Source organism: Chlorocebus sabaeus, chromosome 2 (genome assembly GCF_047675955.1).
Source record: "Chlorocebus sabaeus isolate Y175 chromosome 2, mChlSab1.0.hap1, whole genome shotgun sequence".
NCBI classification, from domain to species: domain Eukaryota; kingdom Metazoa; phylum Chordata; class Mammalia; order Primates; family Cercopithecidae; genus Chlorocebus; species Chlorocebus sabaeus.
In genome coordinates this window covers 66,396,379-66,411,466 of record NC_132905.1, presented here as the reverse complement: position 1 = coordinate 66,411,466, position 15,088 = coordinate 66,396,379, and the positions used below count along the sequence as shown (strand labels likewise).

The 15,088-nt window shown below is 43.8% G+C and overlaps 1 protein-coding gene across 9 annotated transcripts in view; it reads right to left on the bottom strand.

The window, feature by feature from the left end:
• The window catches only part of CNBD2 (cyclic nucleotide binding domain containing 2), a 76,564-nt gene that overhangs the window by 13,776 nt on the left and 47,700 nt on the right, over window positions 1–15,088 (bottom strand). For all 9 annotated transcript variants that reach the window (XM_007963620.3, XM_007963629.3, XM_073009332.1 and 6 more), the window contains 2 exons: window positions 6,291–6,468; window positions 3,820–3,940 (listed from right to left, as the gene is read on the bottom strand). In XM_007963620.3, coding sequence (XP_007961811.2) covers window positions 3,820–3,940; window positions 6,291–6,468 — 299 coding nt within the window. The remainder of the gene's footprint in view (window positions 1–3,819; window positions 3,941–6,290; window positions 6,469–15,088) is intronic.

Genomic DNA, 15,088 nt, shown 5'->3' with positions numbered 1-15,088 from the left:
TAAAATGGTTACTATCAAAAAGACAAAATATGACAAATGTTGGCAAAGATTTGGAAAAAAGGGAACCCTCAAACACTATTGGTGGGAATATAAATTAGGACAGCCTTTATGAAAAACAGTATGGAGGTCAGGCACGATGGTTCACGCCTGTAATCCCAGCCCTTTGGGAGGCCAAGGTGGGAGTATTGCTTGAGGCCAGGAGTTCCAGACCAGCCTGGGCAATATAGTGAGACCCTGTCTCTAACAAAAAATAAAAAAATTAGTTGGGCATGGCAGTACACACCTGCAGTCTTAGCTATTCACAATACTCAGGTGAGAGCATTGGTTGGGCCCAGGAGTTCAAGGCTGCAGTGACCCATGATTACTCGCCACTGCACTCCAACCTGAGTGACAGAGCAAGACCTTGTCTCTTAAAAAGAATAAAAGAGGTCGGGCACAGTGGCTTACGCCTATATTCCCAGCACTTTGGTAGGCTGAGGTGGGTGGATCACGAGGTCAGGAGTTCGAGACCAACTTGGCCAACATGGCGAAACCCCACCTGTACTAAAAATACAAAAAATTAGCCAGACATGGTGGCGGGTACCTGTAATCCCAGCTACTTGGGAGGCTGAGGCAGGAGAATCGCTTGAACCCAGGAGGCAGAGGTTGCAGTGAGCCAAGATGGCACCACTGCATTCCAGCCTGGGTGACAGAGCAAGACTCTGTCTCAAAAAACAAAAAAAAAGAAAGAAGGAAAAAAAGAAACCAACCAACCAACCAACCAAGATCCAAGTGCTAAGTGTGCTTATTGCTGGAAGGGTATCATTTCTTTTAGGCCCTATTATCTGACAGAGCAAAGCAGTTGTATGTTTCTAACCATACCCATACATATTTCTTTTTTTTTTCCGAGATGGAATCTCGCTCTGTCACCCAGGCTGACGTGCAGTGGCGCGATCTCTGCTCACTGCAAGCTCTGCCTCCCAGGTTCCTGCCATTCTGCTGCCTCAGCCTCCCGAGTAGCTGGGACTACAGGTGCCCGCCATCATGCCAAGCTAATTTTTTTGTATTTTTAATAGAGATGGGGTTTCACAGTATTAGCCAGGATGGTCTTGATCTCCTGACCTTGTGATCCGCCCACCTCAGCCTCCCAAAGTGCTGGGATTACAGGCGTGAGCCACCATGCCTAACCTACCTACACATCTATTTCTACACAAAATTATCTGTAAGTATATATTGAGCTAAATTTGAGTATCTACTGATGTTTTCAACTCTAATCCATTACTACATGGAGCATTCTAGGCTCCCCCTGCTTTCTATACATTCCTGCTTAAATTGTGAAAAACCTGGCTCCCACCCTCTGGCATCCATTTACTGAACTGATTTATTTCAGTGTTAACACTGTGTACATGTATAGTAGTAGAAGTATTGTTAATCCACAACTTCATGAGAAACAGCTTTATCACTAGGGCATAGTGCTCAGACACAGTTCCTTTCGCTTTAGTCTTACCAACTCCACTCATTTCCAAAGTTACTTAAGTCAGCATCTTTTCCCCCAACTCCTTCACAGAGATTGTTTCATACATTTGTAATGGTTAGATTATCTTGTCATAGTTTGTATTCCTTCCTAGGATCCACTGACCTCCTAGATGATTTTTTTCTTTTTTCTTTTTTTCGAGACGGAGTCGTGCTCTGTCACCCAGTTGGAATGCAGTGGCGCTATCTCTGCTCACTGCAAGCTCCGCCTCCTGGGTTCACATCATTCTCCTGCCTCAGCCTCAAGAGTAGCTGGGACCACAGGCGACTGCCACCATGCCCGGCTAATTTTTTGTATTTTTATTAGAGATGGGGTTTCACTGTGTTAGCCAGGATGATCTTGATGACCTCGTGATCCGCCTGCCTCAGCCTCCCAAAGTGCTGGGATTACAGGTGTGAACCACCACGCCCAGCTGATTTTTTTCTGTTTTAACAAATTGCATACATTAAGATTCACTTTTTGTGCTGTAAAATTAAATGGGTTTTGACAAATGCTTTTGTATCCACCATTACAGTACAATAGAGAATAATTTTACTGCCCTAAAAGTCCCCTGTGCTTCACCTATTCATCCCATCTCCTGAACTCCAAACCTCTTGCAACCACTGATAATTTTACCATCTCTATAGTGTTTTTCTTTTCCAGAATGTCATAGAATTGGAATCATGCAATATTTAGCCTTTTCATAATGAATTCCTTAGAAATTGGTTTTTTTTTGTTTTTTTGAGACGGAGTTTCACTATTGTTGCCCAGGCTGGAGTGCAATGGCACGATCTCGGCTCATCGCAACCTCTACCTCTTGGGTTCAAACAATTCTCCTGACTCAGCCTCCCAAATAGCTGGGATTACAGGTGTCAACCACGACTGGCTAATTTTGCATTTTTAGTAGAGACGGGGTTTCTCCATGTTGGTCAGGCTGGTCTTGAACTCCCAACCTCAGGTGATCCACCCGCATTGGCCTCCCAAAGTGTTGGGATTATAGGCATGAGCCACCGCGCTTGGCCTAGAAATTGAATTCTTTAGAAATTAGATTCTGTAAAAATATTAGGTAATTTATGGATTTGTTATTAATTTTTTTTTTTTTTTTTTGAGATGGAGTTTTGCTCTTGTCACCCAAGTGGAGTGCAGTGGCACAATCTCAGCTCACTTCAACCTCTGCCTCCCGAGTTCAAGCAATTCTTGTGCTTCCGTCTCCCAAATAGGTGGGATTTCAGGTGCCTGCCACCACACCTGGCTTTTTGGTTTGGGTGTTTTTTTTTTTTGGAGACGGAGTTTCACTCTTGTCGCCCAGGCTTTAGTGCAATGGCATGACCTCAGCTCACTGCAACCTCCGCCTCCCAGGTTCAAGTGATTCTCCTGCCTCAGCCTCCCGAGCAGCTGGGATTACAGGTGTGCGCCACCATGCCTGGCTAATTTTTGTATTATTAGTACAGATGGGGTTTCACCATGTTGGCCAGGCTGGTCTTGAACTCCTGACCTCAAGTGATCCAATCTGCCTCAGCCTCCCAAAGTGCTGGGACTACAGGTGTGAGCCACCATGCCTGGCCCCAGCTAATTTTTGTATTTTTAGCAGAGACGAGATTTCACCATGTTGGCCAGGCTGGTCTTGAACTCCTGACCTCAAGTGATCCGCCCGCCTTCAGCCTCCCAAAGTGCTGGGGCTACTGTGCCCAGCTGGTATTGTGCTTTTTAATGTCAAATTCCAATTGTTCATTGCTGGTGTAAGTAAAGCAATGGACTCTCGTATATTAATCTTGTATCCTGTGACTTTGCTATATAATCTCATTAGTTTCACGAGGTTTTTCTTTTTTAAAAAAATTGTCTGGAATTATCTACATAGACAATAATGTTATCTGCAAACAAAGATAGTTTTATTTCTTCCTTCCCAATCTATATGCCTTTTATTTCCTTTTCTTGAATGGACTAGCTAGGGCTTTCAGTACAGTGTTGAATAGGAGTGGTAAGAGGGAACATCTTTGCCTTGTTCCTGGATTCAGCTGGGATCACAGGTGCACCATGCCCAGCTAATTTTTGTATTTTTAGTAGACACGGGGTTTCACCATGTTGGCCAGGCTGGTCTCGAACTCCTGACCTTGTGATCTGCCCACCTTGGCCTCCCATAGTGCTGGGATTACAGGTGTGAGCAACCGTGCCGGGCCTACTCTTATCACATCTTTACAAATCAACACAATTCCTTGATATCATCAAATATGGAGGGAAGTGTTTTTAAACCTTTACTGTCATTACTTAACATTCCAGCCCATTTGTGTTACGTACTCCGTGGTGAAGAAAGCTCTTGGCATACTCACCAAAATTTCTCCCTGCTCCACAGTGTGCACCTTCATGTAGGCCCCCACTGCAGCCTCCTTGGGGAGCTCACCAAGCTTGGTATTGATCATGGCACATTTGATCGACTGAACAGGTCTGGATCTGAAATGTGACAGCTTGTTAGAGAGCTCATCTGTAACACAGTCTGCTCCTGAGGCCCTAGCTAATCAGCCCTCACTCTTCTGCACATGGAGGACTCCCCTCCCTGGGGAATTCACAACTCCCCAGAAGGCGAGAAAACTCAAAATCAAGCCCTGGAAGAGACTGACTCCCATTGTCAGGAATTGGAGGGTGCAGAAGAGGAGACTTGGGAAAGGAAGGTGATACAGACCCTCCCCTTAAACACCTGAGGGCTGTTCTCCTGGAGGCAGGTGCTAATGATCCCATGCAGCCAAGCCAGGCCTACTGGGTGGGAAGTCCAGGCTGGCCCTCTCATGCTCAGCATGAGGAAAGAATTTCTTTCTTTTTTCTTTCTTCTTTTTTCTTTGAGACAGAGTCTCACTCTGTCACCAGGCTCGAGTGCACTGATGGGATCTCGGCTCCCTGCAACCTCTGCCTCCTGGGTTCAAGTGATTCTCCTGCCTCAGCCTCCCAAGTAGCTGAGACTACAGGTGCCTACCACCATGCCCAGCTAATTTTTAGCAGAGACAGGGTTTCACCATGTTGCCCAGGCTGGTCTCAAACTCCTGGCCTCAAGTGATCTGGCTGCTTTGGCCTCCCAGAGTGCTGGGATTATAGGCATGAACTACTGCACCCAGTCAAGAGGAAGGAATTTCTTTTCTTTTCTTTTCTTTTTTTTTTGAGATGGAGTTTTGCTCTTGTTGCCCAGGCTGGAGTGCAGTGGCACAATCTTGGCTCACTGCAACCTAGATTCTTTGGAAGGATTATCCATCACAGCTCAAAAGTGACAGGGTGCTCGTTATGGAGGCCAGCAGCTTGGAAATGTTAACAGGCAAAGGACTCACATGAAGTGGCCCTTGCAGGAATGCAGGGATTTTGACACTGGTGCCATTGTTAGTCTCATTATGACACTTCAATTTCAAAAGTAGCAGGGGTAGGGGGCTTTGCTCCTCTGGACCCAGCAGTGAGCTGCTTCTAGGGTGGTCCCCACTGAGTCTCCTCTTCTGCTCTTCATCCTCACCAGAAAAAACAAAAGCACAGCACCCAGTGTGCATCCGCCTCATACCAGTTGTGACAGTCGCACTGATAACAACACTGAGCTGCTCAGGTTTGAGTCCTGGCTCTGCCACTTTCTACCTGCACAACCTGGAACAAGCAACTTAACCTCTCTCCGTACCTTGGTTTTCTCACCTGAAAAATGGGAATGATTATAATAGTACTCGTGGAGTTGTTATGGAGATTAAATTAGATAATTCAGTACTAGGCACCGAAAAGGGGTTTATGTTTTGTTTTGAGATGAAGTCTCGCTCTGTTGCCCAGGCTGAAGTACGGTGGCATGATCGCGGCTCATTGCAACCTTCGCCTCCTGGGTTCAAGTGATTCTTGTGCCTCAGCCTCCCAAGTAGCTGGAACTACAGGCGCCTGCCATCACACCCAGCTAATTTTTGTATTTTTAATGGAGATAGGGTTTCACCATGTTGGCCAGGCTGGTTGCGAACCCCTGACCTCAGGTGATCCACCTGCCTCAGCCTCCCAAAGTGCTGGGACTACAGGCATGAGCCACCGCGCCCAGCCTGTTTTCTTTCCTTTTTTTTTTTTTTTTTTTTTAAGAGACAGGGTCTTGCTCTGTTGCCCAGGCTGGGGTACAGTGACATGATCACAGCTCACTGCAGCCTCAACTTCCTAGGCTCAAGCGATCCTTCTGTGTCAGCCTCCTGAGTAGCTAGGATTACAGGTATGTGCCACTATGCTCAGCTACAAAAAGTATTCTGTAAGTGTTAGCTATAATTATCAGTATCTCATGTAACTGCTGGCTTGCAACAACCCCAAGACTTAGATGCTATTATCTACCAAGAAATACAGCTTAGAGAGGTCAAGTCCCTTGCCTGGGGACACAGAGCTAAAATAAGTGGCCAAGCCAGGATTAATTCCAAACACAGGCTCTTATCTACTGTGCTATAACTGCCTTCCTTAGATGGATAGAATTTTCTGAAGCAGCTCAGAATCAAAAGGGCCCAGAAACACACAGACAGACAGAATGTCAGAGCTGGAAGATCTGTCCAGTCTCTTCTTCCTTAAATGGGGTACTGAGGCCCTGAGAAAAGACGTGGCTGAATGCCTGAAGTAGCCTTGTGAGTTACAGGTGGAGAATGCAGGTCCTGGCTCTCAGACCCAGGACATCTCTAGGCTGCCTCATGCACAACCCTTTGGGATTGACCTGTGTCCTCCACCTTTGCCCCTTCTCCAGCATCCCCGACATTCTGTCATATAAGCATTATCTCTCTTTGCAACCACAGTCTGGACCCGTCTATCTGCCAAGGGCTGAGCTTACTGGATCTTCGGGCCCAGCATCTTGGGGAGAGTGTCTCCTGAGGTTCCGATCTTCCTGCTGAAGCTCGTCCCCTGTAACCCCCAGGCTTTTTTGAGATGCAGAAGTTTCAAGGAGCTAAAGTCTTGTAGAGGATATGACTTGATCTGAAATTCCTTAAATCTTTCCATAGGAGAGTATTCTGTTAGAGAAAGCACAGGAAAAGATACTTATGGATCTTTGCAATAATGACGGTTATGGTGGTAGTAGTTAAAGCTTATCACAGGAACCTGCCTGGATGGTCTAGCACATGGGGAAATTTTTTTTTAAAAAAAGAAAGATGAAACACTGTGGCCTCCATGCAATGTCCCTGGGTGGCAGGCCCTGCGCTAGAGCCTTTACATCCATTACATCTGAAGAAGGGTGATTAACGTACTTTAAGAGATAAGATGAACAGTAGAGCCTTTACATCCATTACATCTGAAGAAGGGTGATTAACGTACTTTAAGAGATAAGATGAACAGCAGAGAGCTCAAGTCACCCAGAAAAAGGTTAAAGCTTGGATTTGAACTCAGGTCTCTTGGATTCAAAGCTCCTATCATTCCATTAACAGACCATATTTATCCTGGCATTCAAACTGGGCTTTCAAATTGGGGCAGGGTCAGCAATAAAAGATAAATGGATGACTGGTCATGGAACCTTAGACAAGTCATGTAATCATTACAGCCCTCATAGAACTATTGTAAGAATTACAGGCTGGGCATGGTAGTTCATGTTTGTAATCCCAGCACTTTGGGAGGCTGAAGTAGATGATCACTTGAGCCCAGGAGTTCAAGAGCAGCCTAGGCAACATGGCAAGACTTCATCTCTACAAAAACTTAAAGAATTAGCCAGGCATGCTGGTGCACACCTGTAGCCCTAGCTACTGGGGACACTGAGATGGAAGGATTGCGTGAGCCCAGGAAGTTGAGGCGTAGTAAGCTGTGTTCACGACACTGTGTTCCAATCTGGGCAACAGTAAGACTTTGCCTCAAAAAAAAGAATTACAGATAAAGAATGTGATATGCCTAACACAGTGCCAGCATATAATAGGCCCTCCCTGAGAGTTATTTTGAAAGATCACCAAGAGCCAGTTGCAGCGGTGCACACCTGAGTTCTAGCTACTCAGGAGGCTGAGGTAGGAGGATTGCTTGAGCCTAGGAGCTCAAGTTCAGCCTGGACAACATAGAAAGACCTCATCTCTTAAAATAAAATAAAATAAAACTCAAAGGAAATATAATTCAGAAATAAAAAGGAGTAAACTACTCAGCATGCTAAGTAAAAGAAGCCAGATACAAGAGTCCATACTGTATGATCTCATTTATATGAAACCATAGGAAGACAAATCTAACCCATAATGACAGAAAACAAATCAGTGGTTGCCTAGGGCAGGGGTGAGGGGTAGAGATTGACTGGGAGGGGGCACAAGGGAACTTTTTAGGGTGATGGAAATGTTCTATAACTTGACTGTAGAGGTATAAATTTGTCATGGAACTATGGCTAGGTGCAGTGGCTCATGCCACTGTAATCCCATGCTTCGGAAGGCCAAGGCAGGAGGATTGCTTGAGCTCAGGAGTTTGAGACCAGTCTGGGCAACATGGCAAAGCCCCGTCTCTACAAAACATACAAAAATTAGCAGGGTGTGGTGGCACATGCCTGAAGTCCCAGCTACTCAGGAGGCTGAGGTGGGAGGATTACTTGAGCCTGGGAGGTCAAGGTTGTATTGAGCCGTGTTCATGCCACAGAACTCCAGACTGGGTGACAAAGTGAAACCTTGTCTCAAAAAGAATTTTTTTTTCTAATTTGTCATTTAACTATACACGTAAAATATGTGTACTCTATTATATAAAAATTATACATCAATAACATTGATTAATGGCCGGGCGCAGAGGCTCAAGCCTGTAATCCAGCACTTTGGGAGGCCGAGACAGGCAGATCACAAGGTCAGGAGATCGAGACCATCCTGGCTAACATGGTGAAACCCCGTCTCTACTAAAAAATACAAAAAACTAGCCTGGCGAGGTGGCGGGTGCCCGTAGTCCCAGCTACTCGGGAGGCTGAGGCAGGAGAATGGTGTAAACCCGGGAGGTGGAGCTTGCAGTGAGCTAAGATCCGGCCACTGCACTCCAGCCTGGGCAACAGAGCAAGACTCCGTCTTTAAAAAAAAAAAAAAATTGATTAAAAAAGAGGTCGCCAGCCGGGTGTGGTGGCACATGTCTATAATTGCAGCACTTCGGGAGGCCAAGGTGGGCAGATCACGAGGTCAGGAGTTTGAGACCAGCCTGGCCAACATGGTGAAATCCCACCTCTATTAAAGATACAAAAAATTAGCTGGGCATGGTGGTGCATGCCTGTAATCCCAGCTACTTGAGAGGCTGAGGCAAGAGAATTGCTTGAACCCAGGAGGCAGAGGTTGCAGTGAGCCAAGATCGTGCCATTGCACTCCAGCCTGGGTGACAGGGCAAGACTGTATCTCAAAAAAAAAAAAAAAAAAAATCTCCAGTATGAGAATCAACTCTTCAAATTAATGTTTTTTGTTTGTTTGCTTTGTTTTGTTTTTGTTTTTTTTGTTTTTGAGACGGGGTCTTGCTCTGTCGCCCAGGCTGGAGTGCAGTGGCTTGATCTCGGCTCACTGCAAGCTCCACCTCCCAGGTTCACACCATTCTACAGGCACCCGCCACCACGCCTGGCTATTTTTTTTGTATTTTTAGTAAAGACAGGGTTTCATGGTGTTAGCCAGGATGATCTCAACCTCCTGACCTTGTGATCCGTCTACCTTGGCCTCCCAAAGTGCTGGGATTACAGGCGTGAGCCACCGTGCCTGGCCCCCCAAATTAATGTTAATGGGAATAAATCCAAATTCCACAAGGAGTAGATCTGGCTTAACAAAATACATATAAAAAGCCCTGAGACTGATCTTTCGGAAAGGCACTTCGACAATATCTATCAAGGACTGGTACAGGTCCATGGCCTGTTAGGAATGAGGCTGCACAGCAGGAGATGAGTGGCGGGTGCATGAACATTACCACCTGAGCTCCGCCTCCTGTCAGATCAGTGGTGGCATTAGAGTCTCACAGGAGCACAAACCCTATTGAGAACTGTGCATGAGAGGGATCTAGGTTGTGTGCTCCATCTAATGCCTGATGATCAGAGGTGGAACAGTTTCATCCCAAAACCATCACCACCTGCCCCCATCTGTGAAAAAATTGTCTTCCACGAAACCAGTCTCTGGTACCAAAAAGGTTGCGGACTGCTGAACTATTTGATCCAGTAATTCTCAGAATTTGTCTAATACGTTTCCTTGCACACAGATGCAAAGATAAACACACCAGGAAATTTGCCACAGTAGGGTAAACATTTGAAAAAGAATTCAAAATATCTGTAAAAGGTAATTAAATTAATTATGATATATGCATATAATACAATAAAACTCAACTATTAAAAACACAGATCTAGACTTCTGCTTTTGCTTCCAGCCAAGATGGAATAACAGGGACTAAATTTTCTCTTCTACTTGAAAATATTGGACAACATTTATGAAAAAAATTGTTTTAAAGACATTGAAAGATGGGTATGGTGGCTCACACCTGTAATCTCAGCACTTTGGGAGGCTGAGGTAGGAGGATCCCTTGAGGCCAGGAGTTCAACACCAGCCTAAGCAACACGGTGAGACTCTATCTCTACAAAAAAAAATGAAAAATTAGGTGGGCGTGGTGGCTCACACCTATAGTCCCAGCTACTCAGGAGAGGCAGGAGGACTGCCTGAGCCCAGGAGGTCAGGGCTGCAATTAGCTATGATTGGGTCACTGCACTCCAGCCTAGGTGACAGAGTGAGACCCTGTCTCAAAAAAAAAAAAAAAAAAAAAAAAAGACATTGAACATCAGGCAATAAAGGACAATCATCCACGCAAGACAGAAAACAAATGAGGTGAGCCCTACTACTGCCTCAGCTTGCTGCCTAAAGATTTTCTGGGCCATGGGGCAGGGAGGGGGAATTCAGATGGAGCCGAGCAATCTCCTTGAATTGATGAATCAGAAGACATAGGGGAGGACAAGGCAGCTAGAGTCCACAGAGCAGGAAACCAGAGAGAAGACAGCTGCATAAAAACAGAACTCCAAAGATCTGCAGAGAGTTTCCCTTGAAGTCCAGCTGAGTGTGTAATAGGAAACTACCAGTGGTAGGCACCCTCTGTGATGGCCGCCAGTGACCCCCACCTCCTACCAGTCACACACTTGTGTAATACTCTCCCATTAAGTGTAGGTTGGTCTCACTTATAACAGGATACAGCAGAAGTGATGAGATTTTATTTCTGAGATTAGGTTATAAAAAAACTGTGGCTTCCATCTTGGGCATATTCTCTGTTGCTTTCTCTCATTCTTGGAGAAGCAAGCTACCATGTCATGAAACAGGCCTGTAGAGACACCCATGAGGCCAGACACTTGGCCAGTAGCCATGTGAGTTAGCTTGGAAGTTGGTCCCTCCCAGAGGAGCCTTCAGATGAAACCACAACCCTGGCTGACAATGGCAACCTCAAGAGATTTTTTTTTCTTTTCTTGAGATGGAGTCTCATTCTGTCGCTCAGGCTGAAGTGCAGTGGCACAATCTCCACTCACTGCAAGCTCCGCCTCCTGGGTTCATGTCATTCTCCTGCCTCAGCCTCCTGAGTAGCTGGGACTACAGGCGCCCACCACCAGGCCCAGCTAATTTTTTTGTATTTTTAGTAGAGCCAGGGTTTCACCATGTTAGCCAGGATGGTCTTGATCTCCTGACCTTGATCCACCCACCTCAGCCTCCCAAAGTGCTGGGATTACAGGTGTGAGCCACCACACCTGGCCTTTTTTTTTTTTTTTTTAGATGGAGTCCTGCTATGTTTTCCAAGCTGGTCTTGAATTCCTGGACTCAAATGATCCTCCTGCCTCAGCCTCCCAAGTAGCTGGGTCCTAAGAGATCTTGAGTCAGAAGCACCTAACTAAGCTATGCCCAAATTTCTGACTCACAGAAATTAGGAGAAGGAAATGTCTGTTATTTTAAGTTGCTAAGTTTGGGGGCAATTTATTACATAGTATACTACTCAAGGCTGGGGAAAGAATCACCCCAAATGATTAGAGGGATAAATCATCAGAGCTCAAACAGGACCAGAAATAGTCCTGTTCCCAATAACTAGAATAGAAAACCTCTCAAGTCATGGGGCATTCTGAAATACACAAAATGATTTTACTTCATGAATGGGAGAAAATTAGCTCTAGATTAAACACTGTTCTGACCCTGCATAACAAATTTAAAAGCTAGTCTTGAAAAGATCAAAATACTTCCAAATGACTACATCTCAAAGTTCAGAAATATTTACAGGAATAACAAATATGCAGTACCCAAAATTCACATTTTCTAGCATCTTATTAAAAAATCATGAAGGGGGCCGGGCGCGGTGGCTCAAGCCTGTAATCCCAGCACTTTGGGAGGCCAAGACGGGTGGATCACGAGGTCAGGAGATCGAGACCATCCTGGCTAACACGGTGAAACCCCGTCTCCACTAAAAAAATAGAAAAAAACCAGCCGGGCGAGGTGGCGGGCGCCTGTAGTCCCAGCTACTCAGGAGGCTGAGGCAGGAGAATGGTGTGAACCCGGGAGGCGGAGCTTGCAGTGAGCTGAGATCCTGCCAATGCACTCCAGCCCGGGCGACAGAGCAAGACTCCGTCTCAAAAAAAAAAAAAAAAAAAAAAAAATCATGAAGGATGCAAAGAAATAGGAAAATATAAACCATATGAAGAGGAAAAAAATGAATTGAAACTGACTCAGAAGTGACACATATGATGGAATTAGTACATAAGGGCATTGGAACAGCTATTATAATTATATTCCAAGGAAAAAATATTGTGTATATTAAGTAGAGTTGTGGAAATTATAAAAAGACCCAAATCAAACTTTGAGATATAAAAACTAAAATGTCTAAAATGAAAAGTACACTAGGTGGGATTAACAGCAGATTAGACAATGCAGAAGGAGGATTAGAAAACTTGAAGACATAGCAATAGAAACTATCCAAAATGCCACAAAGAAAAAAAAAAAGAATTAAAAAAAAATGAACAGAACATCAGTGAGCTGTGAAACATAGCAATCCAATACACATGTAGCAATCCAATATACATGTAATTGGAGTTCTCAAAGTGGAGGAGAGGGAAAGACAAATAACTTTTTTGAAAAAATAATAGCCGGGCGCGGTGGCTCAAGCCTGTAATCCCAGCACTTTGGGAGGCCGAGACGGGCGGATCACGAGGTCAGGAGATCAAGACCATCCTGGCTAACACGGTGAAACCCCGTCTCTACTAAAAAATACAAAAAAAAGCTATCCGGGCAAGGTGGCGGGCGCCTGTAGTCCCAGCTACTTCGGAGGCTGAGGCAGGAGAATGGCCTAAACCCAGGAGGCGGAGCTTGCAGTGAGCTGAGATCTGGCCACTGCACTCCAGCCCGGGCGACAGAGCAAGACTCCGTCTCAAAAAAAAAAAAAAAAAAAAGAAAGAAAAAATAATGGTCAAAATATTCCAAATCTGATTTAAAAAATACAAACCCAGGAATCCAAGAAACTAAATGAACCTCAAGCACAGAAACATGACAAAAATTATACCAAGGCACAACATAATCAAATTGCTTAAAACTATTGATAAAAAAAATTCAAAATCAGCCAAAGCAAAAAGGTACACTGTGTACAGAAAATATACAAGGTTATACAAAGAGGTTATACAAAAATAAAAATGTTGGCCAGGTGCGTTGGCTCATGCCTGTAATCCCAGCATGAGCTGGCTTTGGGAAGCCAAGACAGGTGGATCACTTGAGGTCAGGAGTTTGAGACCAGCCTGGCCAACATGGCGAAACCCCATCTCTACTAAAAATACAAAAATTAGCTAGGTGTGGTGGCGGGCACCTATAATCCCAGCTACTCGTGAGGCTGAGGCACAAGAATCACTTGAACCTGGGAGGCGGAGGTTGCAGCTAGCCGAGGTCGTGCCATTGTACTCCAGCCTGGGCGACAAGAGCAAGACTCCATCTCAGAAACAAACAACAACAACAAATACAAAAATTAGCCAAGTATGGTAGCGCATGCCTCTAGTCCAGCTATTCAGGAGGCTGAGGCAGGATAATCACTTGAACTGGGGAGGTAGAGGTTGCAGTGAGCCAAGATCACACTACTGCACTCCAGCCTGCATAACAGAGTGAGACTCTGTCTCAATAAATAAATAAATAAATAAATAAAAATGTTAACGGACTTCTTGTTGAAAACAATGCAAGCCAGAAAATATCTCAAATAAATAAAAATGTGAATGGACTTGTTGAAAACAATGTAAGCCAAAAAACAGGCTTTAATGCAACATCTTTAAACTAGTGAAAGAAAAAACCTGTCAACCTAGAATTTTATATCCAGCAAAAATTTCTTTCAAAAATGAAGATAAAATAGTTTTCAGACATAGAAAAGCTGAAATAATTCATCACTAACAGACATGAAATACAAGAAATGTTAAAGGAAGTAATTCAGGCAGAAGGAAATGGTATGAGGTAGAAATCTGGATCAATACAAAGGAACAAAGAACATCAGAAATAGTAACTATGTAGGTTAATATAAGAGTCTTTTCTTATTATTTTTTAAATATACTTAAAAGATACTTGTTTAAGCTGGGTGCAGTGGCTGACGCCTGTAATCCCAGCACTTAGGGAGGCTGAGGCAGGTGGATCATCTGAGGTCAGGAGTTCAAGACCAGCCTGGCCAACGTACATAGTGAAACCCTGTCTCTACTAAAAATACAAAAAATTAGCTGGGCATGGTGGTGGGCACCTGTAATCCCAGCTACTAGGGAGGCTGAGGCAGGAGAATCACTTGAACCCAGGAGGTGGAGGTTGCAGTGAGCCGAGATTGTGCCATTGCACTCCAGCCTGAGCAACAGGAGCAAAACTCCGTCTCAAAAAAAAAAAAAAGATACTTGTTTAAAGCAAAAGTAATAACCAAGGTTTTTAATATACAAGAAAGTAGAATATATCACAATAGCATAATATCTAGGAGGACAAAATGGAAATATATTGTTGTAAGGTTCTGATTCTATACATGAAGTGGTATAATATCACTTAAAGGTAGACTGTGATAAGTTAAAAGTATATGCAATGATCATAAAGCAACCATGAAAATAATACCACAAACAGCTAATAAGCCAACAAAGAAAATAAGATTGAATTATACAAAATACATAATCCAAAAGGCAAGGAAAAATAGAATAAAAAGGGAATAGGTGTGACAAATAGAAAAAAAAATAGCAAGATGGTAGAGTTAAATCCAAACATAATCAATATTAACATTAAATGTCAATGATTTAGACATCTCAATAAAAAGGCAGATTGTCAGATAGGATTTTTTTAAGCAAGACCCAACTATATGCTGCCTTTAAGAAATTCACTTTTACATATAAAGACAAAAATAGGTTAAACACAAAAGGATGGAAAAAGATATACCAAACTAATACTAACCAAAAGGAAGCTACATTAAATCAAAAGAAGTGGTTGAATTTATACCAGAAAAAGTAGGTTTTAGAGCAAAGAATATTACCAGGGACAAATAAATTCATTTCATAATGATTAAGAGTTAAATCCCAAACATCTATGCATATAATAAAAGAGCTTCAAAATATATGAGGCAAAACAGACAGAAATACAAGGAGAAAAATGTATCTATAATTATGGCTGGAGATTTTAACAACTCTATTAAGAATTTTGTGTGTGTGTGTGTGTGTGAGACAGAGTC